The following is a 13,329-nucleotide window of genomic DNA, read 5'->3' as shown; positions in this document are numbered from 1 at the left end:
CCGGCGATTTCGTATTTCTTACCTCCAAAATCCATAGCTCGCTGCGAACGACTAAAGCGAATTTGTAGCTTAGATGCGGCAGGAGCAAAGCGAGTATAGCCTCTAAGCTAGGTTATGTAAGGCAGCCGTATGGCTTGCTGAGATTTCGAATTTACTATTTCAGCTGACAGCTCCATAGTTCCGGCATTCTGCCTACACTATTGGAGCTTATTATTGTTGCTCTCACTCCCCCCCCCACGCCCTCAGTGTCCCTCGTTTATAAGCGGCAGGCTCGGCCCAGTTGGAGACCTGGTGATTAGGCAGTCCCTCGGAGCGCCAGACGCACAGCTATACAGCGATTACCGCACGGCAAATAAGTGCCTTTAGAGTATCGTTGCGCGCTAGGAATGTCGCCTGGCCAGCCCCGCTGGCCAGGGTGCGGTTCGTGCGTCGCTGACGCTTCAGGTTTGCCCTCGGGGCGGGTGACCAGTGGACGCAGTCATTAATGCTGCGTTTAGTTGTCTAGTGCTGTGCGTCAGTTCTTTCGGCCGTGCCGGTGTGGCCGCGCTGGACAGCGCTGCGTGCGCTCAGACCGCGCCGTGTGGCGCTAGACTGCGCTTCGGCGCACACGCGCCCTGGCGCTCCGAGAGCAGCAGTAGTGTAAGGCCCTTGGCAGCCCCGGTTTCGCCTCGTCCTGTCCTATCCGGCACCCCGAACGAAATCGTACAGCAAGCCATGAAGGCTATAGGACATAATCGACAAATGAAGGAGGTCAAAACATGGATCAAAAAATCTTTTCCCGATGCCGTTGACCAAAAAATATTTGGATTTACCCTGATTTTAAGGAGGAGGAAATCCAGATGATGCCTGAAGGGCACCAGGTGAAGAGGTCCACAAACCCGGACGGAAAGAAAGAAACCAAGCCCGGTCACAACAAGGCTGCGGAAACTGCGGCACAGCCCTGGGTGCGGATGAGGATAAGGATAAACAACACAACCGAAAGTCCTAGAAGCTAAAACGACCTTAACCGTTTCCTGACAAAGGAAAAAGTGACAAGCGACACACACACACACACACACACACACACACACACACACACACAACGCAACAGACAAAAGACTCTTCACTAAAACAGAAAGCGTGCGCACGCGCCACAAACTCCTCTTTAGCATTTTATCCCTCTCGTAAGGGAAACGGGGGGTTTTAGATCTCAAGTGGTGTACTGCTATGTGGAGGTTGGTAGGGCGGACGAACGATAATGTCGTACAGATCGAGCGTTACATACCTTCGGAACATGAACACCGCCAGCTCCGTCAGCTGCGTCCACACCAATCCGTACGTACGAGAAGCCGCCTGGCGGCCCGCCGTGGCGACGGCGTCGTCGTCACTCGCCACGGGTACCGCCGCCGTGCTACCAGTCACGAACCTATCTCACACCCCCACACCCCCGATTCGCCCGGGGTGAGTGGGGCGGGAAAAGCGCGGTTAAGGGGAGGGGGAGTTAGGGTTTTAAATGAAGTGAAAGGTTTTGGAGTGACCCTTATACGTCAGGCCAGCGAGGCCCACCGACCCGCGGGTCGGTCCTACCACCGTTATCACGCTTTTAACCTTTGGAAAATTTCTGGACATATTCCTGGGCAGCCCGTACCCTACCTGCCCAGCACGTCATGCCGATCAACCAAGCAGCTTCGTGTGCCGCACTGCGCCGCGAGCACCTCAGCCAGCTTGGGGGCGGAGGTGTGGGGACCGGAGTGACCCCTGCCGTACGAGGGACCTGTTGCGGGGGGCGGGGGAAGAGGGGGGGGGAGATGGTGCGGGAGGCGCGAGAGGGGGTTACAGAAAACAGGGCGCTTTGGAAATCATCAGGTAGCCCATCCAGCTTGGACTTTATTGAACCAATTCCACCCCCTCCCCCTCCTCTCGCGGGCCCCTGCCCTACAAGCCGTCAGCACACGTGCCGTGTTTTATGCTGTTTTGTGCTGTGTGTGTATGTGTGTGTGTCCACCGCACCCTCCCCCCTAACCACCCCAACCTCTCCCCCACCTTGAGCGCGCTCTTGAAGGGTGGTCCCTTAGGGTGCGGGAACAGTACGGCAGTGTCCAGTATACGGCCGTGACACGTCCGCAAGGCGGCCAGGTCGTTCTCAAGCGCGTGACCCACCAACAGACATTCCGATGACACCAGTGTCAGGAAGCGCTCCTTTGGGGGGGGAGTTGGTAGGGTTTTGGTGTGGGGGCCCAGGTCCCGAAACCGGGGGAGGAGGATGGGAAGAGGAATCATCATATACGACAGAAAGAAAAAAGAAAGAGTTAGCAAAGCGGCGAGAGATGTCGACACGCCAAGGGGACGTGTGGCAGTGCGGCAGTGCGTCTAGGCTTTCCAGCCGGGCCTCTTCCCGCGTCCCCACTCACCCGCACATCCTCCAGTCGATTGGTACAGCCCTGCATGATCATACAGTTGTGGCTCATTGAGTATGTCAGCTGGGGTGATCAAACTTGAACTTGAAAGGAGAAAGCGGAGGCACAAGAGAAAGCGGAGGGACAATCTTGAAACACACACATACCCATACACACATACAGACACACACGAGCACCTTTGGTCTACCAGCCCTCCCCCCTGACCTCCAACATCTTTGACGTGATTCCGCTGTACCGCGTGTTGTAATCCAAAATTGGATTATGAGGAAGTACGAGCTCGTCCATCAGTACGGCGCCGCTGGGAAAGCCGGTCTTGCCGCCGCCGGTGCTGCTGCTGCTGCCGCCGCCGCCGCCACCCACAGACCTCCGTCCGCTGCGGCTAAATCCTTTCCCTTCCCCTTCTCCTTGGCCGTCATCATCGTCATCATCATCACCATTATCGTGTTGCTCTATATCACCACTTCTAACGCCGTCAACGCTGCTGATGCAGCCGTTGGCGGCGTGGCCGTTGCGTCTGGCGGCGGCGACGGCGGCGGCAGCAGCAGCGCCCGCCGCCGTGCCCGGCTCCCATCCCGGCCCGGCCACCAAAGTAATCCGCGTGAGTTCAAATCCCGCTTCCGTGATGCACATCTCACAGTCCAACGCAACCATTCGTTCGCTGGCCGTCGGGTCACCTGTACGACGGAGGAATGCTTTTAGGGGACTTTCAAAAATTCAGGGCATCAGGGCATCAACTTATAAGCTAGATTTTCCAACTTACTTTTCAAAGACAGCGACATCCACACAAGCCACGTAAGCAGTTTTGCACCGAACCCGCATCCTGTTTAGGTCCTTATTACCCGAAGGTCGCGTCGCCACAAAGCCCGGAGGACATACAAGCCGCCTCTGCGGGCCTCTCCGCGCGCCGCCGCCACCTTCTTCCTCCCCTCCTCGTTCCTCTCCCCCCGTCCCCTCTTCACCCTCCTCCTCCTCCTCCTCCTCCAAGTACGGCAACGGGTAGTTATGTTGCTTAAGCTCGTCCAATGATGCCACGTAGTGCGAGGGCGGGAAGGGACCTGGAGGCAACTGCACCGACGGCGGCGGTGGCGGCGGCGGCGGAGCCCGACCGCCTTTCCCTCGCCGTTCCGCCGCGGCACCTTTTGGCGGCGCAAGGCTAGCAACCGCCGCCGCCGTCGCCGCCGCTGACCCGCCAGCGGTTGCTTCCTCCTTGTCCTCCTCCCCTCCCCCGTCCTCCGTGCCTTCCACTGCGCCGGCGGCGGCACCGGCGGCGGCGGACGGCGCGGATCTCTTTCGCTTGGCGTTACGTTGACTTAACTTGGTTGTTAGGAGCTCCGTTGTGTTGTGAGCTGAAGGGAGGGCAGGGATACGGGGTCGGGGGGGAAAGGGGGGAGACGGACCACGAAAGGGGGGGGAAAGGGGGGGACAGAGCTGTTCACGGAGTTCAGGAGGGTCTGTCGGGTTTTAGAGGTTTATCTTCTTACTGAAAGGCATGCGAAGTCCGGGGGCGAGGGGAGATATGACAGAGCCCCCATTCCGCCGCAGCAGCCGCAGGGAACCCGTCACCACAGGCTTTGAGTCCTGTAGACCCCCTGTGAGTCCCCCTTTTTCCCGGCCCTCTTTTATGATGTGGGTTTTGGAGGGGACGAGTGAACATTCACGTGTTGTGAGTTACATCGCCTTCAAAGGGATTAAAGCTAAACCGGATTCGACAATAGCTCTGCTAGTTATTTCTGAAGAGCATGGGTTTATATATGTATATAAGGAAAACCTTTTTGTTTATCAGATCCATGCATTGTTGCCCTTGATGACTGAATTACTTACTATGATTTCACAAGTCATGATGCGGTTTCTCATTCTTCCGAGATCGAGACTCCCCCGTTTTTTATCCTGCCCGCGCCAACCGCGCCCCCCGGGGCCCCCTTCCCACAGCCCAAAGCTCAAGCACACCCTCCCCCCGCCCTTTCCCCCCTACCGGGTTTAGCTTGCGGCGAGGTGTGTACGACAGCCGGTCGACCCAGGTTCGACAGAAACGGCAGCAGGTGCTGTGGGTTGGTGGTGGGGTGCGTGGGCGGGGGTGGGCGAGGTAACCGCCAGGGGTGGGGGGGTGGGGGGTGGGGGGCTGGGGAGGTAGGGGGAAAATAAAAACCCAAATCCAAGTCCATTCAACAACGTGCAGTACAGCGAGCAGTGGTTTGGAAGATGGACAAAGGGAATCGGACACGCCGTGGAAACACACACACACACACGCACACACGCGTGCGGGGGTAAAAACACGTCCCAGCAGGGAAAGGGATGTCATGTGCCGAATAAATAAAAACACATTCAGTTTATTTTAATGAAACATTAAGTTTATGAAACAGCACGGTCAGTAACCCCCTGAGTAAGCCCTTCCCCCCGCTTATGCGTGTGCTTTCAACAGCACCAGAAACAGCAGGACGTAGACGCGAGGCCGGCCCCGCTGCGCTGCAGCTGTGTTTCGGCTCCCCGTCAGGGCCAACGACGGTGCTCGTCGCCCTTTCTCAGGGCGAGCTTTGCCCACACAGTGTAACATCCCCTCACCATCAACACCAACATGAACAGTAGCAGCAACAGCTGAAACAACATCAACACGCGCCAAAAGTTCTTGTAAGCGAGCAGCGCTTCCCCCCACTCCAATCAAAGAATGCACATACGTTGCGTGGTTAAGGAACGAAATGCTACAGAAATTAGTAAAGTGCCAAAATCCTAAGATCACTATAGAAGAGCCAACTACCAACCACCAACCAGCATTCTAACCGTTAACCGCCGCCCACCCACCTGCTTTTCCTTCATCATGGCGCTGCTCAAGCCCGAGGCCAGCACCAGCACCACCCCCTGGACCAGCGGCTTGTTCTGCAATGTGGGTTGCCGTACAGGTGCCGTACAGGTGAGCCCCGATAAGGCGGGGGTTACGCCCAAAGGAAGGACGGGCAGCACGTGTCTGTTTACACATGACCAGAAAACACACACGCGACACGCCGTGTACCCGAGATGCGCTCCACCTTTCGACCCACCCACCGCCTCCACCGTTTTCCTCCCCCTCTCCCTCCCCCTCTTCCTCCCCCTCTCCCTCCCCCCCCGTCCTCCCCCCTCACCTTCACAAAGGCCCACCTGGGCGACTCCACCAGGTTGCCCGCGGGGGAGAGCACCCACATCACGAGGGCTTGGACATCGCGTAGCGCGATAGGGTGGGGGGAGGGACCGCCGCCGGGGGCGCCCTTGATCTCCACGCTGGGTGTAGCCTGAGGGCGGCAAGAGGGAGGGGTTGGGAAGACGAGCCACGTGAACGAGTGAAGCTGATGCCACGGAGGACAGACTGATACGAAAAGGGGGCGCAGGGAAGGGGTGTTCAGAGGAACCACTGACGATTTAAGCAGAGACCAGGAGAAGGGAAAAGCGGGGGGAAGAGGGGGGAAGGGTGGTATGAGCAATCGATATGCTGTGCGGTGCGGAGGGAGCAACGTGCAGACAAACAGACAAACGAACAGACAAACAGACAGACAAACTAACAGGCAGACAGACACGCAGACAGACGTGTTGAGAGTTTGAAGGAAATGTGTGCCACCAGATCGACGCAAGACTGTTGTGTCTATTTTCCCACCCCACCCCCCACCCCACCCCACAACTGGCGGCCGAGAGAAATGGCGACGGGGTACACGCCAAACACAGCCAGACGGACAAACAGACAGACAGACAGGTGAACGGACGGAAAGACGAACAGATGGATGGATGGATGATGTTCCGAGTGGGACAAAAAGCCGCATACCCACTTACACGCACACGAGCCCCTGCGCGTCCTTCAATAACCCACCTCCTTATACACCTCCGCCACGTACTTGCCACCCCCTGCCGCCTCCGCTGCTACTGCTGCTAGTGCTGGTGTTGCTACAGCCGGCGATGCATCGATGCCCTCGATTTGGTGTGGAATGAAGGGTCCTTCATGAAGGTATGAAGGGTCCTTCATTAAGGTATGAAATGAGTGTGAATCGCATATAGAATGAAGGCTCCAGGTTCCCAGAGTGTATTGCCCTGATTACCAGCCGCCGCCTCCGCTGCCTGTGCGTCTTGGTGCTTTTGGTCAGGTATTGAAGCAGTTTTCTATAATAGTTCAAAGGTCTGGTGTGTAAAGTGGCGATAACCGTAGCGGTAGTTGATCTGGTTGACCATTTCGAGCGATGGAGGTGAAGATGGATGTAGAATGTTACGATGACAGCTCCTAGGGCGGCACAATGGACGTCGCAACGGCGTTACAGCACCCCTACCTCCTTTGGATGACTTGGGCAATTCGTTGGTGAGTCCCTACCAAGTACCAACCAAATTTCAGCTCTTGGTAGGGGTTTCAGCAGGGGTATGGGGATGTGTCCTAATCAGGTACAGGGAAATATAGCAGCAGCACAGGGCAGGGGGCGGTGCAACAATCCTGCGGCAACCCGCAACCCGTCGATAGGGTTTTCCTCCGCTGCACAACCCCCTGTTGTTCCCATAGCGCTGTTGCACTTTTTTCCCCGCGTTTTCATCCGCCACGCCGCTGCCATGGCGCCGCAATCTTGGAATGGGCGAAATCGTGGCTGTTATGCCACCCAAGAACCTGAATGACGTTGGCGCGAGTCGGCGAGGCGCACGGCTCCGGCCGCACATCTGAAAGACTGGTGTGGCGTCGTCCTCGGGCGCTCATGCTCATGAGAGGTTGCATGGCTGTTCAACTATGTTGGAAATGTAAACGGCTGCAGTATGAATTACTTACAGCAGTTCGCATCTGGTTCCGGTTCATGAGTCTTTATGATATGTTCTTTTATTTGTCCAAGGAAGTTGTCACTTAGCCGGTAGGGCTCAGGTTGTAGGGCTCAGGTTGTCCCGTAAGGGAGGGAACGAAGAGACGCTGGATCACAGGAGTAACAGTGCCAGAGGGTGAGTTCGAACCAGTATGGCATCGATGCCACGCTTTACAGCGTTATCATGGAGATATAATATTAAGGATAAACCTTGTATGAGGATTTTGGTCGAGGCATTTATGGGTTTAGTTAAAGCGGAGCCTGAACGTCTCCAAATCCGTTTGCAACTGCTTCAGGCTTCAGGCAATCAAGTCGTGACAAAGCATACTTGACATGCCCTGCATGGTAAGGCCAGCCACCACTTTGTACTGGGGGACCAGGCCTTGCGCTCGCTCGCTCGTCCAACGTACGGTGGTTAGGCGGAAAAAACAACAAGCCGGTTCATTCCTTATAGTTTGGAAATCTCAATTATTTCTTTGCTTCGTCAGTTAAATATAACCTATCGCTCGTAATAGTCTTGATTTCCAGCACCAGCTCAGGAACTTCGAAGGCATTGCGGGTTTATAGCTTTTAAAATCAGGCTTTCTATAATAATTATTTGCAAATTGTGAGCTCCTACTGTCCCTCGATCATTTCATATTACCCATCGTGCGCGTATCCTCAGTCTTGATACTGTCTGCCTTCCCAGGGAATGAGCAATTCATAATTAACATACATTGCTGGAGCGTGTACATCAGGCCACAGTATCGTTGTATTGTGAAAGCGCTGGCCTTCGATGGCCGACGTTGATAACCAAGCCGGGCCAGGGCCAAGGTCCTGGGCGGAGGACGTCAAGACATACCGCATGTCACGTGGAAGCAGGAGTTTCAGCACTATCCTGGGTGCAGAGGTTCCAGCCAGGTGAGGCTCAAAGTCAAGGCGCGGCTTTGCCTGCTCGCAAGCGCCCTGTGCAGCCCTTTCCAAAAGCAACTACTGATTTCGAAGTCGCACATCGCATGCATTCGACATAGCGCATGTGCTGTAGAAGTCCAATATTCGCTCCCATCGCGTTACCGTACAGGTACTGTCGCACAAACTATGTGCCCTTCTGCGACACGCGACACCCCCTATTCCCCTACAACGACTTCATTGATGGGAAAGGTACGCCCTTCCCGTACCTTACACACACAACCCCTAAAAAATCCACTACGCTAATCCACGTAACACGACCAGCATGTGGCACACCGAACAATCGCAGAGAGCATAAGAAATTATCTACAACCATTTGTTACTTCTACGGTATCTATAATAATTGTTGAACAATTGCAGGTTCTGTTCGAATAGACCCAACCATCACGGCTGACCGGTACACTCGCCACGGCTGGGGTGACACCTCCCTGCTCAAAGAGGAAGGGGAGCCGGGGCCCGCACGAAGACGAACCATTAGCGCCCATGTGCAGGGGAAGGCACGGCCGCCGTCACCCCACGGCGCGGATGGCCGTACCAATCTGACAGGCGTCTTGCAGGTACACGCGTGTGTCTGTATGTGTGTGTGTGCGCGCCTGTTTGTGTGTCTGTATGTGTGTTTGTGTGCCAGTGGCATGGACAGCTAGAAGGGTAATGCAGTGTTGCGTGCATGTCTTTGCGTCCTTCACGCATTCGCTGTCTCTTTGGTTGTTGATGCCGGGTTGTGGTCTCCTCTGTGTTCCGCAGCACGTTTTGTGTCATGTCCTGTACGACCATGACCACCATCACCATCAACACCATCCTTCCCTTCCTTCCCTCCCTCTCGCCCCCTTTTTCCCGCTCAGATGACCGAGGCGGGCGGTGTGGACACCTGGATAGGCAACCCCCTCGTACACCCCAGCGCGGGCAAGAGGGTCGTACGACCTCCCGCGGACCCTAAGGGTCGCCGAGACCTCTTTGACGTCATCCACTGCCGTGCCCCGGGTGAGTGAGTGAGTGAGGCTGGGGGGGGGGTAGACCGGAGGGGGGGGAGAAAGGTGAACCAGGAACGGGGGTGTAGTGGGGGTAGTAGTGGCGTGCACGGCGGGGCGGGCAGTGGGGGAGAGAGATGTTGTCCTGGAGATGACGGGGAGCTGGGTGGCACACATTGTGGGGAGCGGAGAGAGGGGGAGGAGTGGGGGAGGGAGGAAGGGGTATCTACCAACGTGCAAAATAGCCAAGGCATCATTCAACTGCCGAGGCGTCCAGATGTGATGACGTAATTTCGATTACGTAGTTCGTCCAACGGAGAGGAAAGCTTGCGTTTTAGGTTAGGGAGAGCGGTGGGGAGGGTGCGGTTCTCCACCCGCCATTGCAGCTCCTATAAGTGCCTCCTCCTCCTCCTCCCTTCCCTCCTCCTCCTACTCCTTCGCCACTGCTGCTGCCATCGCGGACACCAACCCCTCTTGGCTCCCCCCTCGTCCTTGTCTCTCCAGGAGCGCCCTCGGACGACGCCTGGCTGGGGCACAAGCTGATCGACCCCGCAAGAGGTCGTGTGGTACCCCCCGGCCCTGAGCAGTTGCGGGGACGTGCTGACCTTCGGGACATCTTCTCAATGAGCATTCTCACCGACCCGAGGTGCGGCCGCAGGGGGCGAACTGCTGCTGTTACTGCTGCTGCTGTTACTGCTGCTGCTGCTGCTGCTGTTACTGCGGAGGGGGGTTTGATGCGTTGCTGGGTTTTGGTGTTTTATTGACCCATGGGTCCGAGGGTTTTATCAACGTGGTGGCGTAAGCTTTCCGTCTGTTTGTCTATTTGTCTGTCCATCCGAGCGTCCATGCATCGATCCTTTTTATACAGGTCACACCGCATCACATCACATCATATCACGTCGTATATCACTTCGCATCGCATCATGCTCTTTGCGTTGGACGTGTAACTCACGTGGCTCCCTAAACGCTGCCTGGGTCCCTCGGTAGGAGGCTGGAGCTGCTTCAGAAGGGCGCCGACCCCCTGGGGGATGCTTGGTGTGGCAACAAGTAAGAAGCTTGCGGTGTCCGGTGGCGCTGTGTTGGGCGAGGGGGAGGGGGGCAGGTTGAGAAAACACAGGAAGATGCAGTGGGTGGTGGGAAACAGGAAGCGCTGAGATGAAGAGATTGGGTTCAGGGACTTGTGTGTACCGAACAGCACCAACAGCTAGGTTTAATCATTGGCCATCATCACCACCACCGCCACCACCATCATCACCACCACCGCCACCACCGCGCGCACCGCCTCAAGAGCACCTTCTAGCACTTTAGGGGTGCGCATCCAGCACCAACTCTGGCTACCAACTACCAACTGCTAACAACCAACTGCCACCGGACATTGTCCACCATGTCATATGTGTATTCCATTACACAGCCAGCATAATCGTCTTTCCTTCCCTTCCCGGGGGGAGCCGCAATCCCGCACAATCCCGTTCTAATCCCGCACAATCCCGTTCTAATCCCTCCCTCCCTTTCCTCCCCCCGGCAACTCCCCTTCAGGCTCATAGACCCCGCTAAAGGACGCCGCGCGCTCCACAGCAGCCCCGCAGCAGTTCAAGTTCTACACGGCTCCACTTTCCGGCCCGAAGCTTTCGACAAAGCCGTACCGCCGCCGTACTGCGACCTGCCCCCACGTCAGCACCACTACGCGCCGCCGCCAGCCCAAGACGCCACCGCGGCTGCCGTCATCTCCGGGCAGGCTCCCCCCATCGACGATCTGGGCCCTATGGGCAAGAAAACCTTCCCTGAACTGCCAGCTCCCAACCGATTTGACGGACGGCGAGATCTGTACGCGCACATGACGTACAAACCGTTGACGGGCGACGAGCAGGCCAAGTACCGGCGCGCATTTGACGACACTGGTATCCACGGTCGGCGGGTTGTGCCGGTACCCGGTTCCGACGACCCCGCGAAGGGCCCTGACATGTTGCAATGGAAGCCGGAAGCGCGTGTGGCCCAGTTTGTGCCTCGAGGGGGACTGGCGCAGGAGGGCCGAATCAAGGCTAGCAAGCTGCGAGGAGCCAAGGGGCGATGAGAGTTCGGTGTGGGGTGTGGGGGAGTTGGGGTGGAACGGGGGGGTTTGGAGGACAGACAGCAACGGATGTTGTCTGTGGCGTGCGCATAGAAAGGAGGAGGGGAGGAGGAAGGGGGCTGCAGCACGGCGATGTGTGGCGTTTCGGGTCATAGGATTTGCTTGCATGTCCGAGCAAGGCGGGGCGGGGAGAGAGCGGGGAGAGAGCGGGTCGGAAAACGCTGTGGGGGTTGCGGCCCCTGGCTACCCCCAGGGGATCGATTTCCTCCCTCTTTTTCCCCCCATTTCTCTCCTTCACTTCCCCCAACCTCTCTCTCTTTCTCGCACACTCACTCTTTTCTCTACCTCTTTTCTCTCTCCCTTGCTTGGGGGGAAAGGGGGGATAAGTAGCTTTTGGGCTTTTGGGGAGCGGCAGGTTTGCATGTCAGGTTTGTCATACGTGTTCAAGGCGTGTACGGCGTTGCGTCACGTGTGTGTGGGGGGGGAGGGGGTGGAAAAGAGGGTTACGGTGCAGGTTTGAACATGTGGTTTTGGTGTGTGAGCCTGTGGAGGCCGTTCATCTGTTTACCCATCTGTTTGTCTGTCTGTTGGTCCACCTAATCACCATCGCGTTATTATTTATCTGGCCGTATCTGCTGCGGGGTTTGAAGTGATCGAGAGGTTGGCAGTTGGCAGTTGGCGGCAGCAGGTCGACTGGAGGTTATGCTTGTACGCACGGACGTATCCGCGAGATTTGCATGCTTGTGAGAAAAAAAAGGTCGGAAAGGGGTTTTCCTTGGTACGCATGCATGTATGGATGTACGCATGTATGGATGTATGGATGTCCAAAAGCCCTGAGTGCCAGGGTGATGGCAGGATGCCGCTTTATGTCACGGTTATTTATGCGGGTTGCGGACAAGTTGTGTGGAGTAACAGAGTAGTCAGGATTGGCAGATGGGAAGGTTAGCTCGTTAGCATTATCACAGCACTTAACTTGGATAGGTACTGCTTTCTTTGGGAATGGCTCTTTCGGCAGTTGTGTCGGCAGTTGCTCACCCCTTAGCGGACTTCATCAACGTTACCTAGGAAACGCATGTATGCGCCTCGATGGTTAGTACTCTCGTATGACATCATACATCTGACTTGCACATTTGGGTATCGGTAACTTATTTCTGGAGTACGTAGCTAGTAGCTACACATGGCAGGCGATAACCGGAACTAATTATTCGTTCTTTGCGCACTTTGAAAAGTCAAAATGCGAACAAGCTTTTTTGACCCAGATGGGCATCATGATCAGGGTTGGTCATTGTGATGGTGGGTACATCGTCTTTCACCGCATCCTTGAGAGCAGCAGAAACCTACACGCGTACTGTGCAGCAGCACTTTTGAGAGCGAGGAGAGGCCCTGTGAGACCTTCCTGTCCCTATGTATATGTGATGAAACTGGGGTGCAACTGTAACAAAGCTTGCAGTTGGCAAGCAGTTGCGAAAAAGGAAATTATCCAACGATAAAGGTGGTATTGATAAATACCGTTTGGTATTGGAAGATTATGAATAGTTCTTGGATGTACCGTTGGTACGATACCGTTGGCCCGGTGAGCCAAGGGCCGCCTTAGCGGCGTTACATTCCCCCCCTCTTGAATGCGAACCCGTCCTCGGGGCGCCTTGAGTGAGGTGGATAATTAGGGTAGCGGTACGCCTTTTGCGTACAGTTTTCCATGGTAAGCGCGGATTGCCTCTGGGCATCCTTGGTTGCAGTCCTTTGCGGACTCCCAGGAGTCGTACTCGGGGCCCAGTTTGTGCCACCTGACGAGGTACTCCGTGGTGATGCGGCGCCTGCTGCGAGACTGCCGGTGGGCGTGGATCTCGTCCACGTACCACAAGGGTTCGCCCTCAGCTGCGGGAATCGCAGGTGGGGGTGGCGCGTTGCTGCCAGCCTTGTAGGCTTTGAGTTTAGAGACGTGGAATACGTCGTGCATGCGCAAGTGCGCCGGGAGCTGTAGTCGAACCGCGGCTTCGCCCACCTTGGCAGTGATGGGGAAGGGGCCGATGTAGCGTGGCATGAACTTGCCAAGGCCTTTCGTGTTGGGTGCCCGGAACGTGAAGTTCTTGGTGCTCAGCAGGACTTGCTGTCCAACCTCAAACTGGGCTTCGCGGCGCGTTTTGTCCGCGTATTTGGCT

At 56.4% G+C, this 13,329-nt stretch overlaps 2 protein-coding genes across 2 annotated transcripts; one reads left to right on the top strand and one right to left on the bottom strand.

The window, feature by feature from the left end:
• Positions 1-2,022: 2,022 nt before the first annotated feature.
• Positions 2,023-3,047, bottom strand: VOLCADRAFT_34941 (uncharacterized protein; the record flags this gene model as incomplete). Its single annotated transcript, XM_002945594.1, has 4 exons — positions 2,023-2,178; positions 2,391-2,420; positions 2,601-2,708; positions 2,982-3,047. Coding segments are annotated over 4 exons (360 nt in total), but the record flags the coding sequence as incomplete, so codon positions are not given.
• Positions 3,048-7,671: 4,624 nt separating this feature from the next.
• VOLCADRAFT_120136 (uncharacterized protein) lies at positions 7,672-11,173 on the top strand (the record flags this gene model as incomplete). The annotated part of the gene is made up of 9 exons (XM_002945959.1): positions 7,672-7,793; positions 7,875-8,086; positions 8,247-8,326; positions 8,495-8,691; positions 8,977-9,115; positions 9,607-9,748; positions 10,090-10,149; positions 10,639-10,772; positions 10,806-11,173. Exons 2-9 carry the CDS (start codon positions 7,962-7,964, stop codon positions 11,171-11,173), a joined length of 1,245 nt encoding a protein of 414 aa, XP_002946005.1. The 5' UTR covers positions 7,672-7,793; positions 7,875-7,961.
• Positions 11,174-13,329: the final 2,156 nt, after the last annotated feature.

This window comes from Volvox carteri, assembly GCF_000143455.1.
Source record: "Volvox carteri f. nagariensis unplaced genomic scaffold VOLCAscaffold_1, whole genome shotgun sequence".
Classification (NCBI taxonomy): domain Eukaryota; kingdom Viridiplantae; phylum Chlorophyta; class Chlorophyceae; order Chlamydomonadales; family Volvocaceae; genus Volvox; species Volvox carteri.
The sequence above is the reverse complement of the archived record's forward strand: the minus strand, read 5'-3'. Positions and strand labels throughout refer to the sequence as shown.